General features: G+C 34.0%; 1 protein-coding gene and 1 pseudogene across 2 annotated transcripts; one reads left to right on the forward strand and one right to left on the reverse strand.

Moving 5' to 3' along the window:
• Positions 1 to 4,435: 4,435 nt before the first annotated feature.
• Positions 4,436 to 5,115, forward strand: LOC306640371 (ras-related protein Rab-5A-like; annotated as a pseudogene). The gene has a single exon. The product of its transcript is annotated as a ras-related protein Rab-5A-like (transcript).
• Positions 5,116 to 9,077: 3,962 nt separating this feature from the next.
• Positions 9,078 to 10,013, reverse strand: LOC306640331 (olfactory receptor 8G1-like; the record flags this gene model as incomplete). Its single annotated transcript, XM_079104530.1, has 1 exon — positions 9,078 to 10,013. The coding sequence occupies one exon, from the start codon at positions 10,011 to 10,013 to the stop codon at positions 9,078 to 9,080; it is 936 nt and encodes a 311-aa protein (XP_078960656.1).
• Positions 10,014 to 13,331: the final 3,318 nt, after the last annotated feature.

Here is a 13,331-nt window from a genome sequence, read left to right on the forward strand (position 1 = left end):
TATCTTATGCCACAAAGCAACACTTAGCAAATACAAAAATGTAGAGATAATACCCTGCATTCTATCACATTACAGGAAATGAAATTAGAAACCAATGACAGAATAAAAATAGAAGCTACTCTAACACCTGGTGACTATACAGTACACTATTGAATACAAATGGATAGCAGAAGAAATCAGGGAGGAAATTTAAAAATACTTAAAGGTAAATGAGAATAGTGATACAACATATCAAAATTTCTCGGGCACTATGAAGGCAGTGCTAAGAGGAAAGTTCATCGCATTGAGCTCATTCATTAAAATAATAGAAAATCAATGAATAAATGACATAACATTATATCTCAAAGTCCTAGAGAAAGAGGAACAAATCAATAACAAAAGCAGTAGAAGACAGGAAATAAAATCAGAGCTGAAATCAATGAAATTGAAATAAAAGAAATAATTTAAAAAATTGACAAAACAAAAAGTTGTGTCTTTGAACAAACCAGTAGAAACCAACTGAAATACAGAGAAAACTCAAATTACTAAAATTTGTGATGAAAAAGGAAATATCATGATGGACACAACTAAAATACAGAAGATAATCAGAAACCATTTTGAAAATTTATACTCCAATAAAATGGAAAATCTTGAAACACATGGACAAGTTTCTAGACATATGATCTACCCAAACTAAATCAGGAGAACATACACTATTTGAACAGATCAACTTAAAACAATAAAATTGAAGACACTATCAAAAGTCTACCAATCAAGAAAAGTCCAGGACCAGACAGATTCTCAGCAGAGTTATATGAGACCTTCAAAACAGAAATAACACAATCCTCCTCCTATCAATCCATAAAATAGAAAAGGAGGGAAACCTTCCAAACTCATTCCATGAAGCCAGTATCACCCTGATACCAATACTAAACAAAGACATATCAAGAAAAAAAAAAAAAAAAACAAACTTCAGACCAATATCCCTGATGAATCTCCATGCAAAAATTCTCAATAAAATTCTGGCAAATCGCATACAAATATATATCAAAAAGATAGTGCACCATGATCAACTAGGATTCATCCCAGCGATAAAAATTTGGTTCAATATATGGAAATCAATAAACATAATTCATCACATCAATAGACTTAAAGACAAGAACCGTAAGATCATCTCAATAGATACAAAACAAGCATTTGACAAAATACAGGACCCCTTCATGTTCAAAACACTAGAAAAACTAGGGGTAGCAGAAACATACCTCAACATTATATAAGCTCTATATGCTAAATGCAAGGTTAACATCATTATAAATGGCAAAAAATTGAAAGCATTCCCTCTAAGAACAGGAACAAGATAAGGATGCCCTCTTTCACCACTTTTATCCAACATCAAATTTGAAATTCTAGCCACAGCAATTAGACAGAAGAAAGAAATTAAAGGACTATGAACAGGAAAAGAAGAACTCAAACTAACATTATGTGTTGATGACTGGATTCTATATTTACAAAATCCAAAAATTCTACAAAAAAAACTTTTAGAACTAATAAACGAATTCAGCAAAGTAGCAGGATATAAAATTAATGCCCATAAATCAAATGTGTTTTTATACATCAGTGATGAATTCACTGAAAGAGAAATTAGGAAACCTACCACATTCACAATAGTTTAAAAAAAAATTTGGGAATCAATCTAACAAAAAAGGTGAAATACATCTACAATGAAAACTACAGAAGACTAAAGAAAGAAGTTGAAGAAGACCTTAGAAGATGGAAAGATCTCCCAGGCTCTTGGATAGGAGAATTAGCATTGTCAAAATGGCCATACTACCAACAGTGTTATACAAATTTAATGCAATTCCTATTAAAATACCAATTACATTCTTTATAGAAATAGAAAAGGCAATCCTGAAATTCTTTTGGAAATTAAGAGACCCAGAATGGCCAAAGCAATCCTTGGCGGGGGAAAAAAAAAAAAAAAACAAGTGAAGCAGGAGGCATCACAAAACCAGAACTTAAATTATACTACAGAGCCATAGAGCAAAACCAGCATGGTATTGGCACCAAAACAGACATGAAGATCAATTGTACTGAATAGAAGACAGAGAGACAAACCCACATAAATACAGTTATTGCTTACTAGACAAAGGAGCCAAAAATAAACATTGGAGAAAAGATAGCCTCTTTAACAAATGATGCTGGAAAAACTGTAAATCCATACGCAGCAGAATGAAATTTAACCTCTATCTCTCATCCTGCACAAAAACCAACTCAAAGTGAATTAAAGAGTTAGGCACTAGAACAGAGACCTTATGACTAATAGAATAAAAGTAGGCCCAAATCTTCATCATGTCAGGTTAGGAATTGACTTCCTTGAAAAGTCTCCTAAAGGATAAGAAGTAAAATCAAGAATCAAGAAATGGGATGGAATCAAACTAATAAACTTCTTCTCAGCAAAGGAAACAATCAATAATGTGAAGAGAGATCCTACAGAATGGAAGAATATCTTCACCACCTGCATCTCAGATAGAGCATTAATCTCCAGACATATAAAGAACTCAAAAAATTTCACACCAAAAAAAAAAAAAAAAAAAAAACCAAATAATCCAATCTATGAACAGGCTAAGGAACCGAACAACTTCACAGAAGAAATACAAGTGAGCAACAAATATATTTTAAGATATTCAACATCTCTAAGCAATTAGAGAAATGCAAATCAAAACTACACTGAGATTCCATCTCTAGTCTGAATTGCAATTATCAGGAGTATAAGCAACAATAAATATTGGTGAGGATGTGGGGAAAAAGGTACACTCATATATTGCTGGTGGGACTGCAAATTGGTTCAACCAATATGGAAAACAGTATGGAGATTCCTCAGAAAATCTGGAATGGAACCACCATTTGACCCAGTTATTCCACTCCTTTGTTTAGACCCAAAGAACTTAAAATCAGCATATTACATTGATGCCGCCACATCAATGCATGTAGCAACACAATTCATAATAGCTAAACTATGGAACCAAACTAGGTTCCCTTCAACAGATGAATGGTAAAGAAATCGTGGTGTATATACACAATGGAATATTAGTCAGCCTTAAAGAATAAAAATATGACATTTGCAGTTAAATAGATGAGACTGCAAAATATCATGGCAAGCAAAATAAGCCAATCTCAAAGAACTAAAGCCCTGTGTTTTCTGATATGCAGATGCTAATTCACAATGAGGGTGGTGGGTGACTAGGAAAGACTAGAAGTACTTTGAAGTAGACAGAGGGAAGTGAAGGGAGGGGAGGGGAATAATAAAATGAATCAGACAGTATTATCCTATGTAAATATATGATTATACAACCTATGTAATTCTACACAGTGTACAACCAGAAGAATGAGAAGTTATACTCCATTTATGGATGATGTGTTAAAATGCATTCTACTGTCATGTATAACTAATCAGAACAAGTTTAAAAAGTGGAGAAAAATCTATTAGATCAAACAGATTAATTTAGAGTAGTTTCAGGATACAAAATGAACATTTAAAATTAGTAGTGTACTTAATAGTCTACAGTGAATTATTTGAAATAGCAATCAAGGAAGCCATCCCATTTATAGTAACTATAAAAATACTTAAGAATAAATATAATGAAAGAGATGGAAAGATTTCTAAAATGAAAATCATAAAGCACTCATACATCAAAAAGGACACAAAAACATCAAAAATCCTCTCATGTTCAAGAATTTGACGTATTCAATATTGTTACGAAGTCAAGACTACTCGAAGTGATCTATGGATTTAATGGCATCCCTATCAACATTTCTAGTATATTTCAATGATGTTTTTAAAAAACCTTAAGTTTTTATGTAAGCCCAATAAAACTCCAAATAGAGCCCTATTGAGCCAAGCATGAAAGCAGGAGGAACCACGCTACCTGACTTCAAAATATACTATAAACTACTGTAATCACAACAGTGTTTATGGCATTGCATAAATTCAGGCTCATAGATCAGTGCAGCAGAAAGAGCTGAAAGGTAAATAACTATATCTTGAGCCAATTGATTTTTTGACAAAGATGTTACGAATACACACTGGGGGTTTCAAATGGTGCAGGAAAAACTGGAAACAGCACATAGAAAAGACGAGGTGGATGGGTGAAGGAGCCTGAGGCCCGGAGGCGGAGGCTGGAGGAGGAGGAAGGAAGGAGGAAGGAGGAAGGCGGAGAGAAGAGAGGAGGAGACGGAACCGGACCGGAGCGGCACCCTGGCTCCAGCTCCTCACGGTCCAGTGTGAGGCGACCAGCGCGAGGAGGAGACCCCGCCCAGCCACAGCCTTACTCGTCCTTATCGCCACTTCGGGCCTTAAGCGAGGAAGCTGCGCCCCCTCGTGGCGCGGCCTCAGGTTTCTTTACCACTAGAAAGGGGAAAAAAAAAAAGTGACCCTTTGCATCCTGAAAGTGCATTTAGGAATCTGAAATTAGAAACTTCTTTCAAATTTGGGCATGGCTAATCCAGGAGTAACAGGACCGAAACGGCCAAACACTGGAAATAAAATACGCGAGTTCAAACGAGTACTTCTGGGAGAGTCTGCTGTTGGCAAATCAAGCCTAGTGCTTCCTTTCGTGAAAGGCCAATTTCATGAATTTCAAGACAGTACTATTGGGGCTGCTTTTCTGACCCGAACCGTGTGTCTTGATGACACAACAGTAGAGTTTGAAATATGGGATAAGCTGGTCAAGAACGATACCACGGCCTAACACCAATGCACTACAGAGAAGCACAAGCAGCCATAGTTGTATATGATATCACTAATGAGGAATCCTTTGCAAGAGCCAAAAACTGGGTTAAAGAACTTCAGAGACAAGTCCTAACATTGTAATAGCTTTATCAGGAAACCAGGCTGATCTAGCAAATAAAAGAGCTGTAGATTTCCAGAAAGCACAGCCCTATGTAGATAACAACAGTTTGTTATTCATGGAGACATCAGGTAAAACATCAATGAATGTAAATGAAATATTCATGGCAATAACCAAAAAGTTGCCAAAGAATGAACCACAGAATCCAGGAGCAAATTCTGCTAGAGGAAGAAGAGTAGACCTTACTGAACTTACACAACCAACCAGGAGTCAGTATTGTAGTAACTAAACCTCCAGTTTGAACTAGCTGGAATATTCCACTTCCTAAATGTTAACGGCAGGATTGGAACTGATAGAGTCAAGTTTCTAATACAGAATTATTTTATGTGTTTTGGATTTAGTTTTTAATAACATACATGTATCCCTCCAACTAATGTTACAGCAACAGAAAGGTGAGATGAGAACTATGTGTATATGTGTTTCATTGGAAAGTTAAAAGGGAATCATATCTCATCATTAGGGATAAAGACAAATGACTGGATCCACAACTAACCATCCGGTTTCTCTAAACTGGAACAGTAGTCATCTATGGAAAAGATGTGGAAATGATTAATTTGGGCTTTTGAAAAACATTTTTAGGATTCTCCAGATGTTTATGCTTAGCTGCAATATTCAGGCAAATGAAAATTTCTTTTATCTAAAATGTACATTCCACATTTTAATAATAAATTAACCACAAGAAAATGGTCCCACATCTCCAGGAAAGAAAAAGAAATTAGTAGCACTGAAAAAGAAATTAGTAGACAGTCCCATTATTTTTTTTAAATGGGGTAAAAAAGCAAATGTAACCCCATCTTGTCTTAAGAGTATAAAAACTGATATATGCAATTTAATAAATAGTGCTCCCTTCATGTGAACTCTTCAACAAAAATGAAACAAACTAGGGGTCTGTGATTTCTATTTAATCACTGCTGGCCATTATATAGATCTTGTTTGGGGGTAGGGAGGGGACTGTTCCCTTTGGACATGTAGTCAGTACACTAACAATTATGTACATTCAAACTTGATTGCTTTAAATTTGATTTCCAGCTGTACTGTAAATAGGGTACTGTATTATCTCCATGTTTATTATTTTTCTGTAATATTTAAGAGTTGTTTAAAAGAATACAAAATGTACAGTTACTAAACCAGCTAATTATTTCTTCCTCCTTTGAAAGGAAGGGGCTTAAGTTGTTCCTCATGGCTAGAACCATAATAAACAATGTACCTGTAATTTGTAACATAAATATTGCAATTTTAGTAACAATCTTGCAACCTTGTTTTTCAAAGTTCATTTTATTTTGATCAGTTCAGTTTATTGCACTAATTATTTTAGGTCTTTTCATTATACGTAATCTACCATGTGTCAGATGATTTAATCTATTTAAGTGTTGGACTGCTAGCAGAACTTGTGCATTTTATAGTAATTCAGGTTAGTAAGGAAAACAGTTCACCAGTGTTTAGTTTTATATTGAGGTGCTCAGGTTGAACTAAAGTGGTATAAAAAGCAAAAAATAATTAAAAAAAAGATAATGTGGACCTCTCTTTCTCAAAATGAATTAATGAGTAGGGGAAAACTGGAAACTAAAATCTACTAAAAGTAAATATAGTGGAAATACTTCAGGAAATCGAAATGGGCAACTATGTTTTTGGACAAGACCCTGTAGCACAGGAAACAAAACAAAAAGAGAAAGGCAGATTATATCAAACTAAAAGTCTTCTTCAGAGCCAGGGAAACAATCAACAGAGAGTAGAGACAACCTTCAGAATGGAAGAAAATATCTGAAAACACCCTGACAGTGCATTGACATCCAGAATACACAAGGTGCTCCAAAATTTCAAAGCAAAAAGTAAAACCAAAAAACCCAAAGAAACGAAAAACCATAATAGCCTAATAAGAAATGGGCAAAAGACTTGACTAGATGCTTCTCAAAAGAAGACACACGAATGGCTAAAATGTATATGAAAAATGCTCAATATCACTATCAGTTAAGTGCAAGCCAACCCACAATGAAATTATGACCTAATCTTAGTAAGAATGATAATTATCAAAAGATTAAAGAGGGTTTGGGATGTAGCTAGATGGTAGAGAATCTTTCTAGCATTTGTAAGTTCCTGGGTTTATCCCTTGAACTGAAAAAAAAAAAAAAAAAAAAAAAAAAAGAAAAAGAAAAAGAAATGATAGTAGGTCATGGAGAAAAGGAGACATTTACACACTCTTGGTGGGAATGTAAATTAGTAGAGTCATTACAGAAAATAGTGTGATGGTTCTTCAAAAACTTTTAAAAATTTCCATGTGATCTACCAATCCACTATTGGTTGTATGTATTTACAGGAATGACATCTACATTCCAGTATTCATTGCAACACTATTCACAATAGCCAAAAAAAGAAAAAAACTACATGTCCATCCAATGAATGGATAAAGAAAGTGTGATACATTACAGAATATGATAATGTCCATTCCCTAAAAATGAAATCCTTTTATTTGTGACAGCACGAATAGAACCAGAGATCATTAAGTTTAGTGAAATAACCCAGGAAGAGAAAGACAGAACGTCATGACCCCATTCATATGTGGAATCTAGAAAAGTTGACCTGATACAAGTAAAGAGCACAAAAGCTGTTACCAGTAACCTGGGGTAGAGGAGATGTGTTTTTTTCAAGTATATAATATTTCCCATAGATAGGAGGAATAAGTTCAAGATATTTATTGTACAAGATTGTGATTATATTTAATACAATGTATTATATTCATAAAAATTGTTGGATACATTTTAAGTATTCTCACTGCAAGAAATGATCACCGTGTGAGGCAATGCATGTTAATTAACTCAATTTAGGTATCCCATAGTATGTGCGTGTGTGTGTATACATATATACATATACATATATATGGTAACATAGAATAAACTATATTCTGCTCTGGGTATGCAGAATGACTGTGATCCAGATTGAGTTATTGGATTTCAATTATCACTCTGCCTTCAGATTTGCTAAATTGGTCCATCATGTGTCAAATACAGTTATTATTCTCTAAGTCCTCTATGTCACATGCTTGAAAATCAAGGAAAAATAAGTACTGCTTCAGGGACTTTTTGGGTACTCAAGATTTTAATGAATTAGGAGATCAGGTGTTCATACATTGTCACAACTACACTGAGATTGGCCCCAAAAGTAGGTCAGGACTAAAGCTTCTAAAACTTGTATACAAGAAGTCAGAACATCACCATTACCTTACAAACCCTTGAAGGATTCTCCAAATTTAAACATAAGGTTTCAGAACTGCAAAAATTGATTTTAAAACCACAGGCAATTCCATGGAGAGATAATCAGATATTAATTGATGCTGATAGGATGGCAGAGGTTTCAGTTTACCTTGAAATAAAAGGTAAAAAAAAACTGATGAAATTTTCAAGGAAATAAGAGGTGGCAACAGCTGTTCTAGGTGGTGGAGGTGTGTCAAGTGCACCAGATGTACAGAGGATGAGAGCAGAGTCCTGTGCAGTTTGGAAAATAAGCAGGGAAGAGCAAATTAGAAGAGTAAAGGGAAATTCCCACAGGTATATCGGGTTGGGCACAACCTGAACACACGTCTCTCTGTAACTTAGGCTTACAGTAATGCTCCAGATTCTGAATTAAGAAACAAAAAAGAAGAATTAGCCAAATGGGACATAAGGATGAAAGTGGCAACTGAGACTAGAAATTAGAGCCACTACATTTATAAGCTTTGTGCAGATTATATAGATGGAATAAAGGAGGGTAACAATCACCTTGGGAAGTTGGCATTTTCATTGTAGTTGAGAACTAAATTTCTGTCAGTTTTATAGCAGAGTTGTAAGGTGATGGACTTTGCACTAATGGTAACAAGGGTATTTGCCATTGTTAGTATTTCTTCTAATATTTGCCTCTGTGATACACATAAGATAAAATCATGCTGAGAAAATACCATCAAGTAATAGGGGCAGGACACCCCCCACTTCTGGAGCACTAGCTTTGGACCCCCTCCTCTGTGATGGACTCTCTCTCTCTCTCTCTTTATTTTATCCATTAAATAAAACATTTTGCTCTTGCCAAAAAAAAAAAAAAAAATATGCCATCAAAAAGACCATAGTAATGAAGAAAAATATTTACAAAGGGACTAGATTCCTTAACATTGATTCATAACATGTGTCAGTCAATGACTTAGATCTAATAAGTGATCCACACTTTTCACAGAAATGTTTTTCTGTCTAGCATTTTCTTTATGGCAACATTGACATCTTTATTCCTCAGACTATAGATCAGGGGGTTTAGCATGGGCACAACAGTTGTATAAAACACAGAGGACACTTTCCCTTGGTCCATGGAACTTACTGACGATGGCTGCAGGTACATGAATGCTAGAGAACCAAAGAAGAGAGCAACAGCTGAGATGTGGGAGCTGCAGGTGCTGAAGGCTTTGGCTCTGCTCTCAGTGGAGCGAATGCGCAGGATGCTGGCGATGATGAAGATGTAGGAGCTAATAATAATCACAATTGGGACAAAGATGTTAACTGTACCAAAAAATAGAATCAGCACTTCATTGACATACGTACTTGAGCAAGAGAGCTTTAGGAGTGGAAGAAGATCACAGAAATAATGGTTGATCACATCAAATTTGCAGAACTGGACCATAATCATGCAGCCAGTATGAGCTGATGCACAAACCACACCTATAATATAGACCCCTAAAATCAGGGAAAGGCAGGTCTGGGAGGACATGATGATATGGTAAAGCAGTGGGCTACAGATGGCCACATAGCGGTCATAGGCCATTGCAGCCAGCATGTAACATTCTGCAATGGCAAAAATGAGGAAGAAGTAGAGCTGAGTCATGCATCCAGGGTAGGAGATGATGTTCTTCTCTGTCACAAAGTTCACCAGCATTTTGGGGTTGATCACAGTGGAATGACACAGGTCAATCATAGACAGACTGCTCAGGAGATAGTACATGGGAGTATGTAGGTTAGAGCTGAGCCCAATCAGCATGACCATACCAAGGTTCCCCAATAATGTGAGCACATAGATTCCTAGGAAGAGAAAGAAGAGGGGCAGCTGGAGCTCTGGCTGCTCTGAGAGTCCAGCCAGGATGAACTCAGTCACTGTGGAATGATTTCCTGTTGCCATGTCCTTTGTTCTTCTTCTGAAAGGGAGAGAGAAAGCATGGTTGTTAGAGGGACTTCATTATTCTTTTCCATATGCAATATGGAAATATTTCATATTCCATATTTCAATGATTTCAAAGCAATATTTCTTACTTGAGACTTGCAAAGTTAAATACTTAGAGAAGTCAATGTCAATGCCTGAGTGACAACTTGGAGAGAGCAAGACCTGCCGAAGGCTTTTTAATTTCTTCCAGTTGTGGGTAAAGTTCTTACTATCACCAGGTATTTTTATTTTAAAATTAATTCTTAGGAAATCTGCATTTCCAACAAATCATTAGGTTTGTCAAATATTATTAATATTAAACAACATCTATAATATAATTGATAGTTGAGTTGGCTCATATTTAAGTTGTTTGTGTTCTCAGGACAAACACATGAGGGAAATAGAATCAGTAGTGGTTAATGTCCAGGCCTTAAAGTCAAAGTGCCTGGGTTCATAGACTCAATCATTTACTTATCAACACCTTGAGAATTTAATATACATATTTTTGTCTTAATTTCATAACTGCATAGAGAAATAAATGTGATACTTCATAATTAAATTGGCAGAGAGAGACTTCATCAGATTATGAGCAATATCATGATTGTGTTATTACCAATAAACACTGTATCATTTATGAAAGGAATTACGGGTACCCATTTAAATCACAAAACAGACATCTTAATAGCTCCACTTTCCATATGATTCCTTTATCTTTTGTGAATTAGGATAAAATATAAAGCAGAAATATACACCGGGAAAACATGTAATTATAAGTGGCATCTCCAATTGTCTTCAACTGTAAACAGACAATTTGATCTTTGTACACATGAAAGTAAAATCCCAAATGGATTAAAGTTGAATTATTAAAAATATGAAATGTAAGAAATACAGAAATATATGTTTTGATTGCACAACAAAATAAGCCTGAAGAAAAGTGATAAATACAAGCAGAAAGACTAAAATAAATTTTCATTATATATTCAATATACTGAGTACCAAAAAAATTAAAAGAAAGACTAAAACAAAATATCTAGAAAAAAAGACTAAAGTAATTCTTTGAAATCTTGGAATAATTTAAGATTTCTTAGAAAGGAAAACCATTATTGTATATAGTTAATGAATACATGACCAGTGAAACTCCACATCATGTACACCCACAAGAATGGGATCCTAATTAGAATAAGTTATACTCCATGTATGTATATATCAAAATATACTCTACTATCATGTTAAAAAAAATAAGTGAAAGAAAAAAGAAAAAAGAACCAGTGAAGTTAAGAAAATACATAAATCTAACAAAGGGCTTCAACCAAAATATATGAGATATATTTACAAGCAATAAAATGAAAACGACTAAATTTTTTAAATAAACAAAATATCTGAGCAGATACCTTACAAAAATATGTGAATAGTCAATAAGCATATGAAAATATGTTGTTATTATTGACCAATGAAAGGAAAAGGAGATATCTCTACACACCTATTTTGGAATGGGTTTAAAAAATTCTGAAAATTTTGGTGCCATTTGGTCTCATTTGGTGACAATGTGAAATTGATCAACCTCTTGGAAAATTGCTTGACAGTTTATTATAAATTTGAACAAACATTTACTACATAATCCAATATATCTGAACTTTAGTTTTTATCCAAGAGAAATGTAAACATTGGTCTACACACAGATTTGTATCAAAATGTGCACAGCAGGCTTTCTACGTAACAGCCCAGATTAAAAACAACTCAACAGAGTTGTTCATCAACAGAGAAACAGATGAAAGAGTATACATATGCATATAGAATGGAATACTTCTCAGTATTTAAAAAGGAACAAATCACATATACAGGCCATGAAAAAAATATTAAAACGATTATTTTTGTAAAATGTTTTCCTGTAATACTTGGAAATCTTCACTGGTGCAGCAATCTAGACATGGGCTTTTCTTTGTGTGAAAATTTTTAGCAATGGATTACATTTATGTGAAGGATACCACTATAAGATTTTCTCTTATATCAGTTTTCCTAAGTTGAAATTTCAACATATTTTACTCCTTTGCAAATGATCAGATACATTCCGATTGTTCTAACAATGATTTCTTTAATTAAATTGTAAACTCTGCAGTGATTTCTGTCCTTCCATACTCAAAGTGGCTAAATCGTGGATATTCTGATCTTAATTGCTTATTCTAAGTTGTCCAATATTATTAATCGCTGTAGGTACAGTAGCTTTTGACTGCAGATTTTGTGTTATATATTTGTTTGCTATTTAAACTTTTTAAAAAGAAGTATTTTTTTACACATTTCTCATTTTATGATTTTCCTAAGTACTTGAAGTAGAAGCTTGAATTAATACTTTAACTTTTGTTTTAGTTTACATATAAGTTAGAACTTTCCTTCTAAACCCTACTTTAGCTGCATCTCACAAGCTTAATATATCAAATATACAATAATATTCAATTTAAAATATTTTATAATTTGTTTCATATTTTTCATAATCTCACAGACTAGGTGAAAGTGCCTTGTTAAATTTACAGATGTTGAGTTTTGTTTTTTAGCTATTACCTTTCTAAAAAGGTAATACTGGCCATAATTTCTTCAGTCAATGAACTTTGAAATTTTGAAGTTATTGCAGTTTGCTAAGGTTTGCTTTATAACAGAGCATATAATCAGTTTTAATAAAATCTCAATATGTCTTAAAGAATAAATTCTCCATGTTATATACACATATATTTATTATGTATATATTCATGATATATATATATTTCAATTATTTCTAATTCTGTAATTATGTGTTCTATATGCATGGTGACTTTTTGAGACATTCTTTAGTAGCTATTGACCAAGATATGGCAACATCTTCACAAATTTTCAGATTTTTCTTTGTCTTCCTTTAGTTTTTCAAACCTGGATCAAATCTTTCTTTTCTTTTTTTTTAATTTTTATGGACTCAGCAACTTGTAATGTATTTTGTCTCTTTTTCCTGATATGAGTGTATCATATTTTATTTTTGGTTAGCTTTTGCGAAACATGTCATTCTCCATCTGCCTCCCTTTCATCATTCTGTATTTGAGAAAAAAATCCATCAACAAAATAAAAATTTAAATGTGGCATCCCAGAAAATAGCACCAGGGTGACATCAAACACTTAGAAATAAATCTAACATGCAAATGCAAACTTACACTCTGAAACTTTTAACTAATCCTGAAAGAAATTAGAGAAGCCCTTAATAAGGGGAGGGATATACCCTGTCTATGACTTGACCACCCAATATTTTATAGATATTAAGACACTCAGATTTACAGA

Source organism: Sciurus vulgaris (genome assembly GCF_902686455.1).
Source record: "Sciurus vulgaris genome assembly, chromosome: 11".
NCBI classification, from domain to species: domain Eukaryota; kingdom Metazoa; phylum Chordata; class Mammalia; order Rodentia; family Sciuridae; genus Sciurus; species Sciurus vulgaris.